This window comes from Lagenorhynchus albirostris, chromosome 16 (genome assembly GCF_949774975.1).
Source record: "Lagenorhynchus albirostris chromosome 16, mLagAlb1.1, whole genome shotgun sequence".
Lineage (NCBI taxonomy): Eukaryota > Metazoa > Chordata > Mammalia > Artiodactyla > Delphinidae > Lagenorhynchus > Lagenorhynchus albirostris.
In genome coordinates this window covers 70,473,409-70,500,384 of record NC_083110.1, presented here as the reverse complement: position 1 = coordinate 70,500,384, position 26,976 = coordinate 70,473,409, and the positions used below count along the sequence as shown (strand labels likewise).

At 39.7% G+C, this 26,976-nt stretch overlaps 1 protein-coding gene and 1 long non-coding RNA gene across 2 annotated transcripts in view; one reads left to right on the top strand and one right to left on the bottom strand.

Annotated features, from left to right (window-relative positions):
* Window positions 1-1,336: 1,336 nt before the first annotated feature.
* Window positions 1,337-26,976, top strand: LOC132507084 (uncharacterized). The gene is made up of 3 exons (XR_009536048.1): window positions 1,337-2,041; window positions 5,409-5,460; window positions 26,790-26,976. It is a non-coding gene; the product is annotated as an uncharacterized LOC132507084 (long non-coding RNA).
* ENO4 (enolase 4) overlaps window positions 1,623-26,976 on the bottom strand; it is a 28,378-nt gene continuing 3,024 nt past the window's right edge. The window contains exons 2-14 of the mRNA XM_060126108.1: window positions 26,288-26,416; window positions 25,396-25,586; window positions 23,267-23,412; window positions 21,420-21,589; window positions 21,193-21,324; window positions 19,787-19,840; window positions 17,865-17,921; window positions 15,514-15,681; window positions 7,872-7,997; window positions 6,324-6,519; window positions 4,741-4,808; window positions 4,115-4,232; window positions 1,623-2,357 (exon numbers count right to left, since the gene is read on the bottom strand). Coding sequence (XP_059982091.1) covers window positions 2,227-2,357; window positions 4,115-4,232; window positions 4,741-4,808; window positions 6,324-6,519; window positions 7,872-7,997; window positions 15,514-15,681; window positions 17,865-17,921; window positions 19,787-19,840; window positions 21,193-21,324; window positions 21,420-21,589; window positions 23,267-23,412; window positions 25,396-25,586; window positions 26,288-26,416 — 1,686 coding nt within the window. The 3' untranslated portion in view covers window positions 1,623-2,226. The remainder of the gene's footprint in view (window positions 2,358-4,114; window positions 4,233-4,740; window positions 4,809-6,323; window positions 6,520-7,871; window positions 7,998-15,513; window positions 15,682-17,864; window positions 17,922-19,786; window positions 19,841-21,192; window positions 21,325-21,419; window positions 21,590-23,266; window positions 23,413-25,395; window positions 25,587-26,287; window positions 26,417-26,976) is intronic.

The window sequence follows — 26,976 nt, the reverse complement described above, 5'->3', positions numbered from 1 at the left end:
AAATGTGTTAGCTGGACCAAGCAACATTTAGTCACTGGTGCAGTATTTTGAAAGTGTTCTTGCCTTTTCTGAGCTGCTTATTTCTTCACCAACATCACAAAGGATTTAAAATTAATTTGCTAAAATTAATTCTAGCATCCTTTTGTATCTGAGGTAGTCTCACATAAACTCCTCACCTACAGTGGTTTCAGCCGTTGATCAGTCCTGTGGAGGGAATTAGCAGGGCTGTAACCACCCGCCTTGATTGGCCTATTGAGGAAAACAAGATGTGTGTTTTGGCTCTGGCTACTCGCCAGGAATTCCTCCTTCCTCACCTGTTTTGTTAACAGTAAATGTTTGTTAGAAATGGAGTAGTACAGGTAGAGATTATTGTTAATCTTTCAGACCATTTTTAGGTTGTATGTTAGGTATAGTGTATAGTCTGTATCACAGAATCTTAAAAACAAAGTTCGGATGATTTTTATAAACACACACTATACATGTTTAATCACTTTCATCGTGGAACAGGTTCAGTTTATATGGCAATAAGTTGTGGAGAATGGATAACTGTCTCTTATCATCGCTGACCTTAGGAAGATCATCAGGCAGCCCTTACTTAAGGATTGGATTTGGTTTGAAGTTTCTTCGGAGCACTAACATTTCCCAGTCCCACTGCCATTTTTTAATATAGGGTATGATGAGTTTCTTTCATCTCTTTACATGTGATTCCATATATATATGTTTTATATTTATTTATATCCTTTAACATATATGTAGAGAGAGAGAGAAAATATATAAATAGAAACAATGCTTATCACTTTCAAAAACTTGAAATGCTACACATCCATTGGTGACCCCAATCCTCAAGTAAGGAAACGGTGAGTAGGCTGTGCTCAGCGCTGAAATTAAAGTGTTGACTTGGTGAGGTAATAAATCACCTCTTTTGTTAGTTTAATGTAGTTATTCAGTTATTAACTTGGTTCTACCTTTTTTCTCTAGTTTCATTCATTTAATTATAATTTTTGTCACATTTCCAGGGCATACTCTCATACGATCTCCCATATTTCATCTGTGTGTGTGTGTGTGTACATGTGCAGAGGCTATCTGAACACTCATCCGTTGTTTATTGCTAAGCATCGGGAAAGGCAGTAGCAACAACAAACTGTGACACAGTTCTCCCAACTTAGAGTGATACCAACCAGTTCTCCTGCCCTGTGCTCTGAGAGAATCTGCAACTGAACCTATTTTAAATCGCTGCTTTTAGAGTAAGGCCTTGGCTCTGCCGTAAGGCCATTACCTTCCCCTCTTAGTACTCTTCAAAAGGAGAGGTCCTCAGTATGCTTAGTAAAAACTTATGGAATATATCAGAAATCTAAACTTAGCCAACTCTCCCACAGGTCAGTACATAGCAATTTATATAATTTGGGGGAAAGACAAAAGGTAACAGTTTGAACAGAGAATCTAAATCATATAAAGCAGTTGGATATTATATCTATAGGTATGTGTTTGAATATGTTTATTTCTGGTCATCCTCTGCTATAACCCTGATACTGGCTTTCAGAAGAGACAATTCAGCCAATCTATATGTTGCATCATTTTTAATCACCTACTAGATACTGTAGTAAAAATGATTGGGCATTTAATTGCTTTAAGAATATTCATTCATTGATGTGTTTACTCACTTATGCTCATTCTTGTTCCAAAAAGGATCTGAGGAGACCCCCAAAGATATAAATGATAGATGAACAACTAAAATTTAGAAAGAGATGGGAATCAAAGAAAAGGGAATTAAGGGTAGGAAAGTGAGAGGAAGCTATTCGCTCTTAAAAAATCCATGAAACAGAAGATGTACACCTTCCTGGCAGAGAGAGCTCCTAGTGTGAAAGATTTTTTTCAGAAATGTTCTGACTTGTAAAGTATGAGGTATTTGAACTGAGTGTGGAGTTGGTGGCAAAAATATTGTACTCTTTTACTAGGTCATGACCCCCCAAAATGGACAGGAGAGCTCGTATACAAACAAGATCCCCATAGGAACGTGATGGCCAGAAGACAAGGTTCACAGGTATAATTCCGGACAAAATACTATCTCTGTATTTCACCAAACAGTGAAATTAAAAGAAGAAAAAGCACACAAGTTAGTGAAGTTTTAGAGCAAAACCAAAATGAAGACACACTTGAGAGCTCCCAGTCTAACAATACAGTGGTGTGTCTGTCAGCTGGGGCGTGTGCAGCCCGTCTGGAAGACACTCATGTTTTGGCTGATTCCTCCACAACTTCTGTGGCGAAGATGGGCTCCGGGGGCTCAGGAAGCTCACCAGCCATGGCAGCCTTTTCGGCTTCCTCATTCAAGTAGAAAAATGTGTGTTCTTCATTGAAACCTATTAAAAACAACAATAAATTTTACTGTCTAATCCAGTGGTGCCAATTTTGACGTTCTTTGTTACATGATTTAAAGGAGATCATCTTTAGAACTGTCCAGAGGTGTCACATCACCATTAGGAAGGATTGTAGAACCACCTTAAAGTGGGCATGTTGTTGTTTATACATTAACTGCAATACACTTGAGTTTGCAGTGTACCCTTAGACAACATTCTGGAACATTTGGTTTACAGCAGACTTTGGGCAGAGGCTGAGCAGCAAAGGATAAGAGGAAGATGAACTAGAGGAAAGGCTGGTACTCTGCGTGAGACAGACCATTGCCAACTAACTATTCCAAGGTAAACCACTGAGGACTTAAGACTATTCCAGTCAGGTTCCATGTGTTCTGGGCAGGGAGAGTGTTTTAATGACTGAGCTTTTGACAAGATTTCCTACTCAATCTCTCAGTGCAGTGATTTGGTTTTCCACTTTTTTGGCCCCCTTCATATTTATTGACCACTGCCAATGTCAGCGAAATCCTCATTAATCTGTTAATCCATTCCGGAATGCTCAGGGGCTGGCACTGTCACCAGGGAGGGGCTGGGCCTCCAGTCACTAGAGTCCTTTTTGATGCCCTGAAGCAGCTGTTTCCCTTGTGGTGAAGTCTGGCTGGAAATGTGATAGGTCACTGAAGGAACCTAAAGCTTCCACAAGTCAGGATGACAAAAAATCAGACTGATATGTAGGAACAGTATAATTTTATCTATTTGAAAAAACAAGCCTTCATGTTACCCACTAAACAATACAAAGTAACTTTTGACTGTTACACACTAAACAATACAAAGTAAATTTTGACTGCCCTCGCATGACTTAGAAATAGTCTCCCAATTATATCTTTGTTTTCTAGAAAACAAGGTCATTACCTATGTTAAACGTGACAAATAATTACTATTTCTCTTGGTCGCTTTTAAAGAAATTCCTATTAGTCACAAAATAGTACTTCCTTGCTTTCATATTCAATAATCGGTATGTTCCACAATACATTCTATAATACATCTATCTCATTTAATAGTTTCATTTATGGTATACAAGTATGTCAGCACTGCTTAATTAACATACTTTTTTGCAGTATATCAATTCTATTTTAAAATACAAAATAGTTTTAGAATTTCAGAGACAACTATTGGTCTCTTTAAATGTCTTTGCATGCTTTGTTTTGGCTATCACAGTCAGTAATATATAGAGTAAAAATGTATATTTGGGGTGTTGCTCTCCAATTAGCCAGTACATAAGGTGCTTCTACCCATGCAGATTTACAAAGTTTGATGTCGTAAATGATTGGTTCATCTCTCTTGAGACCATAGCCTTTCCAAGGTACATTAAATTAACATGCTATTTACTTGAGTAAAACGAGTTGTTGCCAAGAACCACCAGGAAAACATCCACCTTTAACTTTCCTGGGCTGTGCAGAAAAACCTTAAGTATAATTTGGACCATAACAAAAGGTAGGCTTGGAAATTCCAATCAATTAAGTCTATTGAAAAGCATCACACAGCCTATTCATCAAGATTAGGGCTAGAGTTTTAAACATTCAGGTAAATAGATAATCCATTAAGAAAACAATACACGTGGCAAATGCCATCCTAGTTTTGTCAGCACTTATTTATAGTCTTTGGATTTCCCTGCCCTCCTGCCGAGAGACTTCTATTCCCCCATCTCCCAATCTTTGTTCTCTTATTCATGGCTAAGTGAAACTAAGCAAGAAAGCAGCACATACCCAGTGTTCCATTCTGGACAAGTTCTTCCTCTATAGTAAAGAGGCGATTGTACTTAGTCACCCGTTCGCCACGAGAAAGACCTCCCAACTTGATAAACCGGACACCAAGTCCAACGGCCTAAAGAGGTGAGGGAACAGCTTATTTTAAATGGAGTCATATTTTGCTAAACTAAAAACAGTTCTTTAGGGAGAAAGGGCACTGCCCCTGTGTGCTGTTTTGTTTTTGCTCTCATTAAATTAATTTCTCATTTTGTTACATGAGTAAAGTGGCCTGCTTGTAAGCTGAAAGTGTCAAAGGTAGAGAGATAGTGTGACTGTACATCAGATGCTCTACTAGTCATGTAAGCATGCTGATTTTTATCTAAGAGCATTCTGGCCTTGCTTCATTTTAGGAGGTAAGATTGCACGTGCACACCCCAGCCATTTAAGTGTGCTCATCATTTTACCAGGACTTCAATTTTTCTTCTTTTTAAAAGTTCAAAGATTAGCTCTCTGGGAGGAAGCAAGTCTGTTTCATAAAAGGTTACATGACTTTCTCTGCCACAGACCGCCTTTCTCTGAAATACCAATTCGGGATAAAAGCAGTGTCTTGGCAATTCTGCAATTGACCGGTTTTCAGCACTTACCAAATCGACAAGGCTGTCATCAGACGACTCTCCTTCTGCACTTCCAAAGACAGCGATGTGCTTCTTACCTATGAGCAGAGGAATTCTTTTCAGTTTTAGATCGTATGGAAACAATCATCAAATATATGAGCCTCTGGGATCAAAATTTAAAATTTGCCAGAGATTTAAAACTGCGAAGAGTCAATTATTTGACCACCTGAGAATTCTAACCCAAACGTTTGCATTTTTACTACCCTGATTTTATTTGTTTACCCCTTTGCAGTAGTTTAGATGATAAATACTAAATGAATGCCATGTTTCATCAAATTTAACATACCATAAATTGTAAGAGGCACCATTATTACCACTGTAGAGGGAAAATGCTCAAATTAGACTGATGCATTTCTAAGCTGTAAGACACAATTCAAGGTCAATCATGTTCAATGTGCATCTTTGAGTCAAAATATACAGTAAGTGCAAGGCCATCATATGCCGAAATAATGGATTTCACAATTCATGTAAAATTTTATTCAAAGGAATCTGTCGTTCTGAATGTTAACTTATTAGGAAAGCAGTGCTGATAGTATTTAATCAATCACTTGAAGATCTCAAAACGCCTTAAAATTTGCACAGTCTACAAGACTGCAAAGCCAAAGTTCTTCCTCTGGTGACAGAGTTGTGTCTTACAGGCAGGAGTTACAGCAGCTATCTGGAGTGGATGACAGAATGGCTGCTTGAGAGGTAGGCCCAGGAGGAAAGACCAGGCCTTGGGGCATTCCATCCACCACCTGCACGCCACCCTGTCTGGGCCGTAGACCAGGGCAGCCTGCATGCTAAGGGACTACAGGCATTTCATTCCATCCTCTGGCACCAGCCCAGGCCCTTGGCTGCCAGGCTCGTTCTGAGTCCTGCTCCAGGTCTGAGACCAGCCTGCTGCCTAGTTCCTGAGACCCACTCACGATATGCATGCTTCAGGCCCTGTGCATAAGTGAACAAAACTCCCATGAACTCCTGGGAGTTTACAGTCTAGTGGAGGATACCAGACGTTAAATAGCCTACAAGTAATTGTGAACAGTACTATAATTGAAAATATAGGATAAGAAAGGTTCAGAGCAACCAGTGAGGGGTGGGGGAGGTCAGGGAAGGCATGTAGACCTGAAGAGGTTTCATTTAAGGCAAAAAGACCTGAAGGAATAGTTAGCCAACTAAATGGTACAGGGCAAAGCATTCTAGGCCGAAGGAACAGCATGTTCAAAGACCTCAAGGCTGTAAAAAGTTTGAAACTTTTGAGGAGTTGAAAAAAAGCCATTGTGGGCTAGTGATTGAAAAAAAAATCACTGTGGTGTCTTGTGAAGCTGAGAGGGCTGTGGCCTCAGCCACCTGTTTGCAGTAGCCCTCTCTGAAGGGGAGGGCCCCGGGCAGGGCTGTTACTGGAACATTATGAAGTGAATCAGTAGTAAGCTGCGTTTTGTTTTCCAGTACCGAATCACTCACAAATGGTTGGGGTGTTTTTTTCTTCCAAGATTTATTCCATGCTTTTTATTAACTGATATACTGCATATTTAAGTTCATTATGAGTCTTTCAGAGCTATACTTTTACTCACTGTCAATAAGATTGGTCATTTCCACCAAGTCGGACATCGTAGTTTGATTTGTGTGTTTTACGATCAGCCCGCTGCATCTGAGGATGCCGACGTTCCCATCCTCTAGAAGTTTAGAGATGCTTTTGGATGCGGTGCCTGCAATTATGTAACACTTGGAGCCAAGAGCATTGTAGGTGCTGTCCCACTGTTCAGAGTCCTGGGTAAATATTTAAGAACTGATCATTACAACGTAGGGGACATCACCACAAAACGACAGGAATCATACAGCACGTAATCAGTTACACACCTTTCTGAGACACACAAAACAGGGGTGGGGAGCTTGGTTTGTTTGCATCTGCGGCTTCATGTTGCCCATACCACAGCCACACAAATTAACAAGCTTCATGGAACAGAAACTTAGAGTGATTAAATTTGAGCTTGAAGATCTAGTGAATAAAATGTTAATACACATTAAATGCTATTCTCCACATTAATTATGTCGTTCAAGCACAGGCTCTTCCTACCCACTGTGTTATCCATGATGCTGCTGAAGACTGGCTGGTTAGGAGATTTTAGTGTTATTTCTGGTAAAAAGGAAACTGAAGGAAATGAGCCTGCGGGGATGTAGACCCTCATTCCCAACACCCTTATTTTTTATTGGTGAGACCACCAAATGAAATGAAATGCTCATTATTTAAATAGTAATATACAGTCTTCCCAGCCATTGTACCAGATTTCAACCTGTCCCATTAGAACAGACCATGCAGGTACATCTTATCGCATTAAAAAGAGCTGTGGCCAGAGCCTTGGGACAAGAAGCAGAAGATAGGTCTGGCAAGATTAAAGAACTAGGCTCAGCATCTTCCACAAGTGCTGGGGTGTAGCACAGTCTGTGAAAGGAAAGATGGGACTGAGAGAGCCTGGGGCTCCAGTAAGATCCAGCATTCTCTTTGTCCCTCAAATTTAAATAGGTGAGTTGTCTCAAAGAGGGTACCAGCTCACTATATCTAATGGTTCTCAAATTCATAAAATCAAGAATGTAAGTTTTGAAGTTTAAGTGGGTTAGGAAGAGAGAGTTCTATGGCACATAAACAACCCTGCATTAGTGTGAAAAAATGCATTAGGTGCATTAGTGTGAATAAATCAGAAACCTCAATATCTCACACCTTTTAAAAATACGGCTTTGTAATTTCTGTGCATGCATAGTAACTGGATTTAGGTTTAAAAAACATTTGGCCTAGTTGAAGTCCTGTTTCCATGAGCACTTGGAAATGATATGTGATTAACCTATTGAAACACCCGCTAGCACATTGGGCTCGCCTGCCATCAGTTAGGCTGCTTGTAAATACCCAGGTATTCCTGAAGTGCTGGGAGATACTTGTTTCATTCCATAGACAGGCACACTCCTGTGTGTTTCTGCTATTCATTTGCTTAGTAAGTGCCTTTTCTCAAAAATGCCAAAATAAAGCAACTCAGCCCCAGCCCAAATTACAACACATTTCAAATCTACAGATCCAAAAGAAATATTTTATTCTGTTTTATTATAAAATTCAAGTTGAATCCTGTTACCTCCTTCCTGAAAGGATCAATTAAGGCAATAATTGAAGGGAACTTGTTGATCAGCTCCACATACAGGTCAACCATCTCAGCTGCATTTTTGTAGGTTCCCATCATCACTTCATACTTTCCTTTACTCTGATAAGTATAAGGAAGATATTAAAGGATAAATGATGAATTCTGCAAACATTAAAGATGTGATTCAAATTCATTTTCATTCATTTTATATAAAAGACTGCAAACAGATTATTTCCAGGCCACATTCACCTTAGAAATCTATGCATTTTACTTTAAATATATGTTAAATGTCAACCTGGGAAAATCAAGTCAGCATTCCTCTGGATGCCCCGTAGATTTCCCACTGACTTCAGATGAAGCCTTCTGCACAAAAAAAACGAGTAAAGAGTAGGAGGGGAGTAATTTCTTATTTAAGTTTTGTAACGTGGTGCCAGATACTGCTTGGATAGATGGGCAATAACATAAATTCATAAACAGAATAGCAATGCAGACCTGCCTACTCACTAGAAATACCATCGTTCAGCTCACAGTGAATGAATAGCTTGTTTACTGTAAATATTCTAAAATTTGAAAGCGGGGCTAAGCTTTTGAGATACTAACAACCAATATGAAATGTAAAGAGGTTTACACGAAGGCAAGCATGCAAGTTCTAGTAGTAACAATATTGTTTTGAAAGTGGAGTTCTAGTGCAACCCATTCATTTGAAGTCTAGAACACCCCCGAGTCATTAAGCATAGGAGTAAACAAAGCTGGAGGATCTAGTGTAGTTTCTGTAAACACAGCACCCTTATGTCCAGTCCAAGTCTGTATCCAGGGATGGCACCTGGGATACTTAGGTACTGGGAGGGAGGTGGAATGGACCAGAATGGCTCTTTGATTTATTAATGCCTTCCTGTTGCTGCTAATAGAATGGATTCCATTGGAATTAAGCAGGCTCCTAATAAGTCCATCATTGAAAAGATTCTATGCGTCTTTTCACGTAAAATATAGCAGCAAGAACTCTCAGTTTCTATACTGCAAAACATATGCAATCCTATCTTGTCAGAGAGGAAGTGATAATGATTTTGAACTAACACTGTAAGAATTATCTGATATCAAGCTAAAGCATTTTACTGAATATAAGCAATAAATACCCATTCTAGTTAACACTAGCAGTCAGTATTTTCATAGTTCCTGGTATACGTTGCTGATGAAAACATGCAATTATTTCTCTTACTGGTATGCCTAGGAACCAATGATTATGTGAAGAATACGAAATTACATTAAATATTCCTTTATGCGCTTAGTTTCTTTAGGAAAGTAAAAACTTTTAAAAGTCAGCTGAAACTTAGTTTTCTTATATACTATTCAAGATTTCCTTTGAAGTTAAAAGAATCACAAATTAAAGTGGAATCGTATTTGGTCATGTGCCCTGAATTTGACATTAATTACTATTATTAATTATTCTCCAAAAACTTCAATAACTTAGAAATACTTTTATATTTAAAATTTGAGAGAGGGCAGACAGCAGAAGCAAGAAGAACTATAATCCTGCAGCCTGTGGAACAAAAACCACATTCACAGAAACATAGACAAGATGAAAAGGCAGAGGGCTATGTACCAGATGAAGGAACAAGATAAAACCCCTGAAAAACAACTAAATGAAGTGGAGATATGCTTTCCAGAAAAAGAATTCAGAATAATGATAGTGAAGATGATCCAGGACCTCAGAAAAAGAATGGAGGCAAAGATCGAGAGGATGCAAGAAATGTTTAACAAAGACCTAGAAGAATTAAAGAACAAACAGAGATGAACACTACAATAACTGAAATGAAAAATACACTAGAAGGAATCAATAGCAGAATAACTGAGGCAGAAGAACGGATAAGTGACCTGGAAGACAGAATGGTGGAATTCACTGCTGCAGAACAGAATAAAGAAAAAAGAATGAAAAGAAATGAAGACACCCTAAGAGACCTCTGGGACAACATTAAACACCATTCACGTTATAGGGGTCCCAGAAGGAGAAGAGAGAGAAGAGACCTGAGAAAATATTTGAAGAGATTATAGTTGAAAACTTCCCTAACATAGGAAAGGAAATAGCCACCCAAGTCCAGGAAGAACAGAGAGTCCCAGGCAGGATAAACCCAAGGAGAAACATGCCGAGACACATAGTAATCAAATTGGCAAAAATTAAAGACAAAGAAAAATTACTGAAAGCAACAAGAGAAAAATGACAAATAACATACAAGGGAACTCCCATCAGGTTAACAGATGATTTCTCAGCAGAAACTCTACAAGCCAGAAGAGAGTGGCATGACATATTTAAAGTGATGAAAGGGAAGAACCTACAACCAAGATTACTCTACCCGGCAAGGATCTCATTCAGATTCAATGGAGACATCAAAAGCTTTACAGACAAGCAAACGCTAAGAGACTTCAGCACCACCAAACCAGCTCTACACTAAATACTAAAGGAACTTCTCTAAGTGGGAAACACAAGAGAAGAAAAGGACCTACAAAAACAAACCCATTACAATTAAGAAAATGGTAATAGGAACATACATATCGATAATTACCTTAAACGTGAATGGATTAAATGCTCCAACCAAAAGACACAGGCTTGCTGAATGGATACAAAAACAAGACCCAGGGCTTCCCTGGTGACGCAGTGGTTGAGGGCCCGCCTGCTGATGTGGGGGGATGCGGGTTCATGCCCCGGTCCGGGGGGGCCCACATGCCGTGGAGAGGCTGGGCCCGTGAGCCATGGCCACTGAGCCTGTGCGTCTGGAGCCTGTGCTCTGCAATGGGAGAAGCCACAACAGTGAGAGGCCCGTGTACCGCAAAAAACAAAACAAAACAAAACCCATATATATGCTGTCTACAAGAGACCCACTTCAGACCTAGGGACACATACAGACTGAAAGTGAGGGGATGGAAAAAGATATTCCATGCAAATGGAAATCAAAAGAAAGCTGGAGCAGCAATACTCATATCAGATAAAATAGACTTTAAAGAATGTTACAAGAGACAAGGAAGGACACTACATAATGATCAAGGGATCAATCCAAGAAGAAGATATAACAATTATAACTATAGATGCACCCAACATAGGAGCACCTCAATACATAAGGCAACTGCTAACAGCTATAAAAGAGGAAATCAACAGAAACACAATAATTGTGGCGGACTTTAACACCTCACTTACACCAATGGACAGATCATCCAAACAGAAAATTAATAAGGAAACAAGCTTTAAATGACACAATAGACCAGATAGATTTCATTGATATTTTTAGGACATTCCATCCAAAAAATGCAGATAACACTTTCTTCTCAAGTGCGCACAGAACATTCTCCAGGATAGATCACATCTTGGGTCACAAATCAAGCCTCAGTAAATTTAAGAAAACTAAAATCATATCAAGCATCTTTTTTGACCACAATGCTATGAGATTAGAAATCAGTTACAGGGAAAAAAATGTAAAAAACACAAACACATGGAGGCTAAACAGTACGTTACTAAATAACCAAGAGATCACTGAAGAAATCACAGAGGAAATCAAAAAGTACCTAGACACAAATGACAATGAAAACACGACGATCAAAACCTATGGGATGCAGCAAAAGCAGTTCTAAGAGGGACGTTTATAGCAATACAAGCCTACCTCAAGAAACAACAAAAATCTCAAATAAACAATCTAACCTTACACCTAAGGGAACTAGAGAAAGAAGAACAAACAAAACCCAAAGTTAGCAGAAGGAAAGAAATCATAAAGATCAGAGCAGAAATAAAAGAAATAGAAACAAAGAAAACAATAGCAAAGATCAATAAAACTAAAAGCTGGTTCTTTAAGAAGATAAACAAAATTGATAAACCATTAGCCAGACTTATCAAGAAAAAAAGGAAGAGGACTCAAATCAATAAAATTAGAAGTGAAAAAGGAGAAGTTACAACAGAAACCGCAGAAATACAAAGCATCCTAAGAGACTACTGCAAGCAACTCTATGCCAATAAAATGGACAACCTGGAAGAAATGGACGAATTCTTAGAAAGGTATAACCTTCCAAGACTGAACCAGGAAGAAACAGAAAATATGAACAGACCAATCACAAGTAATGAAATTGAAACTGTGATTAAAAATCTTGCAACAAACAAAAGTCCAGGACCAGATGGCTTCACAGGTGAATTCTATCAAACATTTAGAGAAGAACTAACACCCATTCTTCTCAAACTCTTCCCAAAAATTGCAGAGTAAGGAACACTCTCAAACTCATTCTATGAGGCCACCATCACCCTGATACCAAAACCAGACAAAGATACTACAAAAAAAGAAAATTACAGATCAATATCACTGATGAATATAGATGCAAAAATCCTCAACAAAATACTAGCAAACAGAATCCACAAACACATTAAAAGGATCATACACCATGATCAAGTGGAATTTATCCCAGGGATGCAAGGATTCTTCAATATACGCAAATCAATCAATGTGATACACCATATTAACAAATTGAAGAATAAAAACCATATGATCATCTCAATAGATGCAGAAAAAGCTTTCGACAAAATTCAACACCCATTTATGATAAAAACTCTCCAGAAAGTGGGCATAGAGGGAACTTACCTCAACATAATAAAGGCCATGTATGACAAACCCACAGCAAACATCATTCTCAATGGTGAAAAACTGAAAGCATTTCCTCTAAGATCAGGAATGAGACAAGGATGTCCACTCTCACCACTATTATTCAACATAGCTTTGGAAGTCCTAGCCACGGCAATCAGAGAAGGAAAAGAAATAAAAGGAATACACATTGGAAAAGAAGAAGTAAAACTGTCACTGTTTGCAGATGACATGATACTATACATAGAGAATCGTAAAGAGGCCACCAGAAAACTACTAGAGCTAATCAATGAATTTGGTAAAGTTGCAGGATACAAAATTAATGCACAGAAATCTCTTGCATTCCTATACACTGATGAAAAATCTGAAAGAGAAATTAAGGAAACACTCCCATTTTCCATTGCAACAAAAAGAATAAAATACCTAGGAATAAACCTTCCTAGGGAAACAAAAGACCTGTATGCAGAAAACTATAACACACTGATGAAGGATATTAAAGATGATACAAACAAACAGATGGAGAGATATACCATGTTCTTGGATTGGAAGAAGCAATATTGTGAAAATGACTATACTACCCAAAGCAATCTACAGATTCAATGCAATCCCTATCAAATTACCAATGTCATTTTTTACAGAACTAGAACAAAAAAATCTTAAAATCTGTATGGAGACACAAAAGACCCTGAATAGCCAAAGCAGTCTTGAGGGAAAAAAAACAGAGCTGGAGGAATCAGACTCCCTGACTTCAGACTACACTACAAAGCTACAGTAATCAAGACAGCATGATACTGGCACAAAAATAGAAATAGAGATCAATGGAACAGGATAGAAAGCCCGGAGATAAACCCACGCACCTATGGTCAACTAATCTATGACAAAGGAGGAAAGGATATACAATTGGGAAAAGACAGTCTCTTCAATAGTGGTGCTGGGGCAACTGGACAGCTACATGCAAAAGAATGAAATTAGAACACTCCCTAACACCATACACAAAAATAAACTCAAAATGGATTAGAAACCTAAATGTAAGGCTGGACACTATAAAACTCTCAGAGGAAAACATAGGAAGAACACTCTTTGACATAAATCACAGCAAGATCTTTTTTTTTAATGCGGGCCTCTCACTGTTGTGGCCTCTCCGTTGCGGAGCACAGGCTCCAGATGCGCAGGCTCAGTGGCCATGGCTCACGGGCCCAGCCGCTCTGTGACATGTGGGATCTTCCCGGACTGGGGCACAAACCCGTGTCCCCTGCATCGGCAGGCGGACTCTCAACCACTGTGCCACCAGGGAAGCCCAGCAAGATCTTTGATCCACCTCCTAGAGAAATGGAAATAAAACCAAAAATAAACAAATGGGACCTAATGAAACTTAAAAGCTTTTGCAAAGAAAAGGAAACTACAAACACGACGAAAAGACAACCCTCAGAATGGGAGAAAATATTTGCAAACAAATCAACAGACAAAGGATTAATCTCCAAAATATATAAACACCTCATGCAGCTCAATATTAAAAAAACAAACAACCCAATCCAAAATGGGCAGAAAGGCTAAATAGACATTTCTCCAAAGAAGACATACAGATGGCCAAGAATCACATGAAAAGCTGGTCAACATCACTAATTATTAGAGAATGCAAATCAAAACTACAATGAGGTATCACCTCACACCAGTTAGAATGGGCATCATCAGAAAATCTACAAACAACAAATGCTGGAGAAGGTGTGGAGAAAAGGGAACCCTCTTGCATTATTGGTGGGAATGTAAATTGGTACAGCCACTATGGAGAACAGTATGGAGGTTCCTTAAAAAACTAAAAATAGAATTACCATATGATCCAGCAATCCCACTACTGGGCATATACCCAGAGAAAACCATAATTCAAAAAGACACATGCAGGGCTTCCCTGTTGGCGCAGTGGTTGAGAGTCCGCCTGCCGATACAGGGGACACGGGTTCGTGCCCCGGTCTGGGAAGATCCCACATGCCACAGAGCGGCTGGGCCCGTGAGCCACGGCCGCTGAGCCTGCGCGTCCAGAGCCTGTGCTCCGCAACGGGAGAGGCCACAGCAGTGAGAGGCCCGCGTACTGCAAAAAAAAAAAAGACACATGCACCCCAATGTTCACTTCAGCACTATTTACAATAGCCAGGTCACGGAAGCAACCTAAATGCCCATCGACAGATGAATGGATAAAGAAGATGTGGTAAATATATACAACGGAATATTACTCAGCCACAAAAAGCAACGAAATTGGGTCATTTGTAGAGATGTGGATGGACCTAGAGTCTGTCATACTGAGTGAAGTAAGTCAGAAAGAGAAAAACAAGTATCGTATATTAACACATATATGTGGAATCTAGAAAAATGGTACAGATGAACCAGTTTGCAAGGCGGAAATAGAGACACAGATGTCGAGAAGAAATGTATGGACACCAAGGGGGGAAAATGGCGGGGTGGTGGTGGTGTGATGAATTAGGAGATTGGGATTGACATGTATACACTAATATGTACAAAATAGGTAACTGATAAGAACCTGCTGTATAAAAAAATAAATAAAATAAAATTCAAAAAAAAAAAGTGAATCACCAGCAGAAACTCGAAGAACCACATGTCTAGAAGGGCTTATCAAGTCACAGTTACAACTGAGCCACTTTTTATGCTTGACCAATTCAGCATTCACCAACCAAATGAATGTACTCTGCAGAACATACCAGTTTGTTAAATTATTTTTAATAGTTCTCATGATTTCAATGTAAGCAATCCATTTTAGACATTTTTATTACAGAATTTCTATATATAATTATGGTGACATTTCTGTTAATTTTTAAAGTTATATGGTTATGTTATTGTCTGGTCATTAGTTAACTTACCTTTCTCAACTCCAGTATATTTGGACCCCTCCCATGGTACTAACTTAAAAAGTAGGATTTCTTTGGAAATACGTACAGATAGGCTCTTCTTTTGAGTTCTAATTTAAAAACAATGAGACTGCAACAAAAAGTAAATGTTCTGGAGTGGAAACTTACATAGTCCATCAGTTCATGTGCAGCACAGTTGATGGCTAGGTGGAGATTCGTTCCCATTTCTAGCCCCAGGTTCGCACAGATTCCTTGTATTAGGAGCAGTGGCTGCTCTATGGTGTCATAATTAATGGTTAAACAGCCAAGATGGGACATCTTGCCGGTGATCTGCTGCTTCAGGATCAAGAAAATCATGCACGTAAATAGAGCACATTAAGGTTCTTGGGGCTTCCAGTGGCTGGCAATTTGTAACAGACACAGCTCTCCAAACACAGGGTCCTCTGATTCTCGATTAATCCTGCCCCTAGTTCCCACTCATCTCTGCATATTTTCGGGCAGATGATTGTCCTGCAGTACCTGGGAATAATTTTCTTACTCCCACGGTTTTCAAGTTTGACCTAGGAATACACTTTGCTCTCTTTAGTTGCCCATGTTATTATCTCTTTATTGGCTCTATCATTGTAAACAGGCTCACCTGAGCCATAACCACCAGGTTGGTGACTCTACAGGCTGTCCCTGTAAATGTCTGTCCTGCCTGTCCCTTCTTCCTCCAAACCTGCTCTTTCCTATGTTCCATTTTCCTTTAGAAGATTATAAGTGTTAAAACTTAAAAATTTAACTCTCCTTCAGGAAAAGTTTTATTTTAAAAGGGATTGAAGACTTCAGCTAAAAGGATGTAGCACTGAGGATGCATTGCAGTGGAAGAAGATTTGAGGACCCAAATGAGCTCAGGGGAAAGGCAGGCATAGGCTTCGATTGCAAGGTCAGCCTTGACGTGCCCTCATCATAAATTGTCACTATGCAATTTTAACGTAAGTTGAAGCAGTATCACTAAGGTGTGTGTGTGTGTGTGTGTGTGTGTGTGTGTGTATACCAGTCTCAAGAGCAAACATGAAAGTAGGTATAAATATCCTATTTTTACTGATGATAGTACTCGTTAAGTATAAGAACCATCCAACATTTTTAATGTCAGTGAGAGGAACCTTTTATTTGGCAAAGGAATAGTTGGGGAAATTTTTGTGTGTCAGTTAAGGAGTTTCATTACGGAGTCTTCAAAACTATGAAAGCATCACTTATTTGGTGCTTACTAAATGCCAGGTACCATTCTAAACACTTTACATAAAGTAAATACATTTACTCCTTACATCAATCCCATGAAGCAGGTACCATTATTATCCCTATTTAAGAGAGAGTTGAGTAACTTGGAACAGATTTTAATCCAGGTAGTTGAGCCTCTAGTAGTCCATGCCTCTAATTCTGGTATGGCTGCCTCTCTAGAATCTATCATCTATCCTGTTTCTAATGGTGGGGAGGTGGGGGGAGTAGTAAAGCTGATCTCAGGAAGGGCTGATCTTGGTCTAAGTTTCTCAGAATACATCAGACAACCTGCTGGAATGAAGGGAACAGAGCTGAGATTTGCTACTTGTTCACCAGCCCCTGCCTCTCTTGCAAGGTCCAGTTCTAGTATACACACCTGTCAAGGATTTTACTTACTGCTGTATCTGTTCACACATTTCTCTTCTCTCTCCCAAGTTTAAAGAGGAACTTAACTTTTTATCTCCACCAAGTCCTCTCCTTCCTTTACTAGTCCTTCTTGCTGATGACTTCAACGGACCCTGAAGTCCCTGACATCCAGGTAGTGATTGCAGGGTTATCAGAGCAAATATCACACATGTGAGCAACCCTCATCCATTTGCATTATCTTCGGGGTTCTTGTTGGTTGTTCTAACTATATTGCTGAAAGTCAGGCATATAACAGGTGTATCTGTCAGAGCGCCCACAGTCACCAAAGTGATGGACTGATCAAGTGCAGCTGGCTGAGGTCTGCAGCCCATTTTCACCAGGCTTGTTTGCCTGACCCTCCTGGCAAAATCTGAGCTCTGGCAATGGTTCATCTGAAATGGTGCCTCAGTGCTTTTGGGGGACCAGATGAAGGAATTGCTATCTTTTTGTGCCTTTTCTTTCTTTCTTTGGTAGTATTAAAATTAAAAGCCAAAACATCCTATATGCCTTTGAGCTAGTATTCAGAGAGATTCATCTTCCCCAGCACTTCACCTAGAGGGTTTCCCATGTAATCCTATTAGTCATAAGAGCCTCTCCAAGCCCTCTGAGATTTCACTTGGCCAGACAACTGCAAGCAGTGATGGCCTGGCAGCCTGTTGCCAGAGAGGTGGGGGCAGAATTATATTCCAGCTCTGGGGGTTGCCTGGTTTAGTCCCCTTGAAGCAGTATCACCATGTGATTTCCATTTTTTGTTAGACCAGTCCTGGAGCAAAATGACTGGGAGAGGGAAAGGGGCAGGGAATATAGAAATGAACTGTCATACAGAAGCATGGTAAACAAATACATTTACTTACTTGACCTCTTTTGCCTCCATTTTGACTTTTTCTTGTCTCTGGTTTTGGAGGAGGGGACTGAGAGACAGAAGATAAAGACATATCACTCGGGATTTTCAGACACGTCTGTGGCAGCAAGCAGAGCTGCAGGTCCTCTGGCCTGCCCACTGCTCTGGGGTTGAGCCAGTCACTCACTCACTCACTCACACACACACACACACACACACACACACACACACACACACACACACACACACACACACACACACACACACACACACACACACACACACACACACACACACACACACACACACACACACACACACGGATGATGCCAGCCACACTTTAATTTCATAAACCTCAAACTGTTTCTCAAAATCAGGCACATGTTCCCTTTAGTTCATCCTTACATTCTGCCTCCAGTCACATGTATGAGGTATGGATATACATGTTCATGCATTTCTACTTATATAAGTAATTATTCACTCATCATGTCCTGACTCCTGCTGTGTGCAGGAACTCTTTTTTTACAGGAGGATGTTAAGTCCCCTCCTTGTCCTTAAGGAATAACCACACTGTGGCATTTGCTTTTAAAGGCCCGACATATTGTTTTAAATATTCTCACAGTACAAACACTTTCTCTGGCAGGATGGGTTTGACTTTTGGAAGCAGCCCATGGTCATTAAATCTGGTGAATCTGGTGTGTGTAATGTCATCTGACATTAAAAGCAAAGATAATTACCAAAGAGAAGCTTCCATAGTTTGGGGTATTGGTGGCATGCTGTAACAAGGATTTAACCTGTTAAAGGATGCACTTTAATGCCCGGCATTCATTGGCTGTATAAGCTGGGGCATGTTTGTCAAGAAGCAACATGGTTCACACACACACTCCAGTATATGCAAATACAGAAGTTATCCTGCATCTTTTCACTATCTTTTCACCCATAAAACAGTTGTCTTCCTGAAAAGCACCCCGACAACTGGCTCCAGGCTGGTGCTTAAAGCAATTCTGATCAACTGTAGGGCTTGGGCCCCCACCACCCTCCCCCATCACATATTCTGTGCTGGCAAGATAGCACTGGAGCCAAAGTTCCTTTATGTCGTACTGAGATTATATCTCAGCCCCCATCCTGCTGGGGAAGGAGCTAGTGCTTCCTAATCATGTAGCTTAAAAGCCTCACACTAAATAAATATTGGGTCCTGGATTGGATCCTGGAACAGAGGAAGGACATTAGTGGAAAAACCAGTGAAATTCACATAAAGTCTGAAGTTTAGTTATTAGTAATGTAGCATGTTGATTTCTTAGTTTTGACCAATACGCTATGGTAATGTAACCTGTTAACCTTGGGGGAAACTGGGTGAGGGGTAGTTGGGAACTCTCTGCACTATCTCTGCAACTTCTCTATAAATGCAGTATTATTCTAAAATAAAAGACAAGGATTGGGTCCCTCAGCCCTGCCACATCATTGTGCATTACCCCAGCTAGAATATGACGGAACAACCCACTGACTCATACAGTCGCCCCTCATCCTGCCTCTGTGACTTTTCCCCTCAAGGGCTGCTCAGCCAAGGGTGCTTGTTTGCCCAACACCAGGATTCTAAGCAGGCACAAGTGACTGCGCCTTAACCATTATACCAAACTGCCTCTCGCTAATCCTAGGGGCCAGATCCTTTCTTTCTTTGCAAATCCAAAGGGATGATCTTAGCGTAGGGCCAGCTGCCTCAGAAATCAAAAGAAGATTGTTAAGTTCCATTAGAAACTGGACCCATAGGCAATGAGGGAATGTATAAGCTTGGCTCATATGGGAAACCCAAAGAAAATTAATATGCTTTCATATCTGTAACAACAATATTGATTTTGTTGCATAATGAACTATAATTTGGTTACTAGAAGGTATATAAGCATCAGTTATTAGATTCCATAGATTCTCTTTACATACCATTTCAATTGCTTGGTTAATGTGTTTCTGAATTTCCAGAAGCATGTCCACACCCTGTAAGTAGAATAACCATGATCTTCCACAACTGCAGTCTAGAATTTTAAACATAAAAACTTATACCACACATGGCTATTTCTAACTTAGAAAATCTGTAGGGTCCCTGATAATGGCATCCTGGTTAGTGAATTACATATGGCCTACAAAATCAGAAGATCAAATGTTAATCTTCAACCCTCAATCTTTATTTGGTTGAAAATGAATGAGAGGTTTTTCTTCCTCATTATCCTCTCTTCATTGTTCAGAACTGATTGGTTCGGTTGGTTGGATCAAGTTAACTTCATTCTCTTTCATGGTCTCCTGACCAACCTTCTTGCCATACATGTCACAGGTCATCAAGGGATTCTGCATGATAGTGTTTGAATTAGTATAAATCCACTGTCACTTAGAAAGTAGAAAAATGTATTCTGATGATGGTGGGATCTGCATATGGAGACAGATGAAGAATGGCAGGCCAAATGCTCTGGTACCTAAACAGCAGATATTAACTGAAGGAAAGATCCTGGCGCCAGGATCTGAACGTGATCTGACAGATGGTGAGCCAGATATCAATCCTAGTCTTCCAAAATTGATAGAAGTGGGTAATGACTATTCTCCTTAAAAAAGGATTCTTTATCATAAAGAAATTATCTTGAGATTTAAACAAATGATTGTCACTAGCTTCGATAAAATATCAGTCAATAGACTACCAGAGGGGATGGAGCTTCCCGTACTTTTCCTGTAAACATCCACTATAGGACACGAATGTTTAGTTCTCCCGAATGCCTAATTGGTAGATTAATTCATGAAGATTTAAAAAGGCGTATTGACTCATTCATGCCACTGAAGAACAATGAGACACTAACAAACCTCTGAGTAGTAAAGATGCCACTTAGGATTCCTTCATTCCATATTCCATAAACATGCACTAAACCTCTCTTACGTGCCGGGCAATCTGCTAGGCCCTGCAGTTCCTACTTAACAGAAGGGCTGCTATGAAAGTGCCACCTTCCTCTCGTCGCAGCCATAGTGCATAGACTAGTAAATTAAAAAATCTCAGTTGCCCCAAAGAATATCCTTCCAGCACTATCAAGTCCTGCAAAATCACTTGCCCGTGGCTTCTCTGTGAGCCACGAGCATGAGTCACTGTTGTGATGAGCTGGAGATCCAAGGTGGTCTAAATTTGGTTCTCTTGCGTTTGAGGTCTTGTTTTTGTCCCACTTCCCTAATTTCCTAATTTTTTTTTCTCATTTTATATTTAATTCCTTTTCCCTTGGTGTCATAAGCCTTAGGAACATACACTAAAAACTCATTGATGATGAAGGTTTTTTTTTTTTTAAGAAAAGGTAGTTTGAGATAATGTAAGGTACTTGTTTAGCTGTTAGTCCAGGATGGGGTATACCAATCACTTCTTTCATTAAATTCAGCTTGCCAGGTGATGACTTCCCACAGCTGACCAGAGATACCATCAGGAGAGGTATAGTTAGCTTTGCCGGCTGCTCCTGAAAAAGGGGAAAAGCAAGGGGAAATGAGCAACATGGTTCATTCACCTCGAGATACTCATGGGTCCTTGTAAAGGAATGTAATGGGCACTAACCTGGTGGTGCTTCAGCAGTGCAATATTTAAGTATAGAGGATTACTGCCCAGCACGGCACTGGTTTTGGCAACAGCCAGTGACACAGCTCCTATGGCCATGCTGCCACAGAGTATGGGTTCAACAGGTTCTGGGGGTATAATTGGTTTTTCTGTAAGAGTATCCTTCCTCCCTGAAGAAAAAAATATTGATAAAAGATTGCTTTCTAGAAAGTTTGACTATGATAAAACTATATATATATTTTAATGCTTTACTTATAGATGTGAAGGCCCAGCATAAAGAAGGGTTGAAAGCTGAGGCTGGCAAGAAAATATTCACCACTTCAACCCCTGAGAAGTTTCTGTCTGACCCTAATGCTCAAATAATCCTTAGCCATGGATTTTGCGTAAGAAATTTTAGAACATTCAGTATTAAATCCTTCAACAGTCTTGTGGGGCAGATATTGTTATCTCACCTAAACGGGGGCTTAGGTTCAAAGACTTGCCCAATACCTAACAGAAAGTGAATAGAGAGAGGATTTGGACGGTCTTTGAATTCCAAATCCTGTTTTCCTATGTTCCATCATCGCTCTTGCATACCCAGCTTCGTGTTGAATATCTCATGTGAATATCTAACTACGTATCTTGCTTGCCCACCCCAAACGGATGCCCTTTTCTATGAGGACTTCCTTCCAGATCTAACCATCCACCCAGAATCCTCACCCATCTTTCACTCTCACATATTCTCAGCCACCCTGTCTGATCAGGTACCACAATGTCCATAATAAATCTCTAGTTTTCCTCCTGTCCTCTCCTTCCCCACAGCTACTGACCAGGTAGGTAAAACAAGTGGAATAAGATGTGTGAGCACCCAGCACATATTAAATGTTTAGCAAATTACTGTCCCCTCCTACTTCTTCCCTTCTTATGTTCCGAGTTCTATCAGTCAAAAGAAACCACCAAATGAACACCTATTGGCAGTCTCTGCCTATGATTCAGTAGTGGTCATCCCCATCCTCCAGGAGAAGATTGGTCTAACAGGATTCTTCTGCCTTGGGCAACTCTCCTCCCCTCTCTGGTCCTCAGTATCTAAATCTATGAAATAAGAGACCTTGGCTTCACGATCTCTTTGGTCCGTGCTTCTTGCGCTTTCTTATTTAATGGAACCCACACTTACCTGGCGTTTAGTTTGTTCCCGGCATTGTGCTAGGCGCTGGCAGTGCTAAATTGGATGAGGCGTGACTCATGTCCTCCAGGAGCATGTTGTAGTTGGACAGACACACTAATCACTGTTACAACAGCTCTAGCACCAGCTCCAGAATTAACGTACTGGAGGAGCTGAGGTTAGCCATATGTTGGAAGGCATGGAACAAAGGGCCACGATAAATTTAAGATTATTTGTCTTAAAATAGCAAGGTCTTCCAAAAATAAGTTTCATTACTATATTACCTATGACTGAGGAAATGTTGGTTCTCCATATCAAAGGGTATCATTAATCTTTAAAATAGGGAGTGGCTTTCTGAGGAGCTAATGGGAATTCTGAGGAGCAGTTAAAGGTCTCCAGGCCACCCTCCCCTTCCCTGCCTTGGGCATTGCCACTGTTCAGTGCACTCTGTTTACTAAGTGTTCACCTCTGGGTAAGAAATATTTTTATCTTACAAATAAAAATGGAGGGTGGGGTGGGGGAAAACCGTGCCCACCTCACATAGTAGCTTTAAGCAAGGAAGTGGCGTGGAGGATGGATGGTACCTGGTGGGACTCCAACCTAGGTCTGCAGCAGAGAGATTTGAACTTGGAAAGGCAGTCCAAGTTTCAGCCTTTCTTCCTCCACATTTGTTACTAATGGTTCTGCAGGATGATAAGCCACCGACCTTGCTTTTGTCCTTTTTTTTTGGCTGGAGGTGGAGGAGGCAGTGGTGGTGTTAGAGGTGAAGGTGTAGGCACTGTGGAGTCTTCCAGGCTCTTTTCCAATTCTTTTCTCTCCTTATCTTCTTGTACTTTACTTTCAAAGAATGTCCTTAATGGTAAGAAAGTACAACTTTACAATGAGATTTTGAGAAATATTACTAGTAATTTTGGTCATGTTTTAGTGCTGACCCCAAAATGTTTCAGTAGTTAACTCTGCTTTTTAAGCTACTTTAGAACAAATCAGCTTCAATTTCCAAGACTAAAAAATGATGCTGTTATAAAACTATGTTCAAGAACTGCAAATCATTTTGGCCTGGAAATAAATGTTTAAAGATTTTAGGTGCTCATTTTTAAAATTATCTGAGCCCTGTTTGTTATTTTTTAATGTAAAATTTGAAGATATAATTTGATTAAGGGCTATTGGATTTTCTTTTTGAATAAATGACCATCAGACTAAAAATGAGGCAAGAACAGGCAAGTGAAATATATAGCACTATGTGCAGGACTTCCTTTTCTTTCTTTCTTTTCTTTACTTTTTTTCTTTTCTTTTTGAGGTGGGTGCTTAAAATGAACAATTAAGAAAACTGTTGGGAAATCCAGCTTAGGTGCATCTATGAAAAATATCAGCTCCCCGGAATAAACAGAGGCTAAAACCTTCCACAGAGAAAACAACAATAACAGGCCAAAAAAAAAAAGACATGGGAATCAGATTTGCGTCAGATGCCAATGGGGCAGTGCCTTTAAAGTGCTGAGAGAAATTGATTTCAAATGAGAACTCTATACTCAGCTAAACTGTAAACCACAAAGGGAAAGTACTGACATTTCCACACATGTAAGAACTCAAAAAATTTACATCCCAAATACCCTTTTCTCATCCTTACTTTTAAAGGTTGGAATCCGGTAATTTAAGAAAGAGGACGACATGGGATCCAGGAAACAGGAGAACAATGAAGGGATGTCTTATGGCATCTCTTTAGTAGGCCTAAAGAGGAACCAGTCAAGATGGAAGATTTGGGAGGGAAAACTCCAGGAAAAAAAGGAATGTAACAGAATAGAAGGTATGACTGAGAGCTTGGGAAAAAAGAAGGATGTGTTAATAGCAAATAACACCCTGGAAAAATGGTACAGATGAACCGGTTTGCAGGGCAGAAATAGAGACACAGATGTAGAGAACAAATGTATGGAACACCAAGGGGGGAAAGTAGTGGGGCGGGTGGTGTGATGAATTGGGAGATTGGGATTGACATGTATACATTAATATGTATAAAACAGATAACTAATAAGAACCTACTATATAAAAAAATAAAATTAAAAAATTAAAAAAAAAGATTACCTAAAAAAAAATAGCAAATAACACACACACACAAAGGACTAAGTGGAATAGCATTCAAAAACTGTAAGGCAACCAAAAACTATTCAAACAAGTTTTTTATAAGGTCATGATCCAACTCTGAGGCAAACTAAAATGTGAAGTTATGCACAATTAAGCAAGTGTTGAAGCTTAGAGAAAGAGAATCCAGTTGACCTTCTTTGGCCAAGAGGGTTGTGGCGTTGGACCCACACAAAAGGAAAAGTAACTAAGCCACACTTGGTTAGGCACTGAACAGTGCTCACATAGCCCTAGTAAACAGTTCCTTGGTTTTCACATTTTAGAGTCAACCTATGGGCAAAACCTGGAAGACTTGGTTGTGTCTGGAGGTCAGAACATAAGCATCGCCCACTGGGCTATATAAAAGGATAAGAGAGGCTCATGGACGAGGGGGGCATGTGAGGAGGTGGGGAGGGGGAAAGGAGGACGTCCGGATTCTTAATCCTTTTCCTGAGAAACTTTTCACTGAATCCTAGGAAAGCTCTATGCATAAAAGAGGCCAAAAGGCCTTATGTAGCCTTACAAAGTAAAATTTTAATAACAGGGTTTTCAGAAGAAAAACGACATTTTATGCTAAATTTTGCTGCTTTAGCATATGCTTCTTAATTGACTTCCTGATCGTACCCTATAGATATGACAGACCCATTTCATTGGCAGGTGAAATGGAAAGAGAAGAGGTACATAGTTATACCGGACACTTACATTTCAAAGTGCAAAATTTACCTGAGCACCTGATCCACCTCAGCCTGGTTGGAAGGAGCTAAGCCCTGAAGCTCCTCGGTGATGGTTTCGTTGACCCACCGCACCGCAGTGCTGACGGCATCTGACCTTTCTAATTCCTCTGCTTCAGCTAGCTCGGGTAAAGCGTTCTCATGGACTTCGAAGTGAGTTGAGATCACCACAGAACATATATTCTGAAAACAATATAAACGTGTTCTACATTTTCCCTACCTTTCACAGGAAATAGGAAATTGAATGTATCTAGCTTTTAAGGTACATGATATTTTATCACCAATTTCAAAGAGAAAATGAGAATCTATAATTTTCTTTGAGATATTTTTATAGCTACTGAAACACGATGGAACCCAACTTGAAGGAACGTTTAAAATTATTAACTTGTTAAAATACCCTTCTAAAAACCCTACATTGAACTTCATTTTTATCACTACCTCTCTAAAAAATAGCGAAAAGGAGACAAATTTAATCATAATTATTTTCATTTATGAAAATGAAATTTTCTTTCTGTAGATCGGTCTATATATCTGTAAATCTATATATAAATACATGAATCTATAACCCTATCTGCAGATTTATAGAACTCATGACATTAATAATGTCAGAGTTTTTAAAACTATTTTTGCCCCATTTCCTTTCTCCATCTTGGATCATCTTCAGGTTAGCAAGTCATGTCTGTACCAGTAGTCCACATAACCTAATAAACCATCATGGAAGACTGTATGATTCATGCTTTGTTTTCATAATTACCTACAAATGGTGCGTGTATTTCACACATACTGAATTTCAAAACGTTAATTTTCCATAATTTAGACAATACATGCTCATAAATGCAGTGGAGCCAGGACATAGTGAAGAACACATTTAAGCTGCCTCCTACCTTGGGAAAATTTTGAATGGTGCAGAATATTTCCACTTGTAGTGTTGGAAGCCCCAGTCCATCCAGCACATTTTTCCCCACGACTTTGCATATGGTGGGAGGCTTTGCAAGTTTAGAAAAGCAGTTTGCCTTCAACACACACACAAAAAAAACACAAAAATCACAATACCACATCTAATTTATCTTTAAAAGGTCATTCACATTTACTCTAGTTTCTACTAAACGTCTCCTTGAATGCCCTCCTCGTTCTGGGATTAGTCTAGTAGCTCTGCGGGAACGTTCAGAGATTTGGATTTAGCCTCTGGTACGTGGGGCAGTTTGCTTTTTGAACTCTCAGCAGAAACTCGCAAACATGTCTTTATTTAAAGGTCTCGTGTCACTCTTTAGTGGGCCCTAACCTATCCTTCTGTCCAAATACTGAAGTCAGTTGGTCTCTAGAATACTGTGATGCATTCAAACCTAAAAAACCTTAAGTGGGTCTATTTTCATTCCTCCCAACAAGGCACCGGATATTTTAATGGTGAAGACTTATGCAGAGGCTGTATTTCACTTACCATCAGATCATGCGTAGAACTACATGTTCAGAGAGGATTGTTGGAACCTCAGTAACAGCAGTTTCATTGATGTAGAAGAGCAGAAGTCATTTGGAAGTGATCCAAGAAAGAGACGGAAGAAAGAGAATGAAGCTG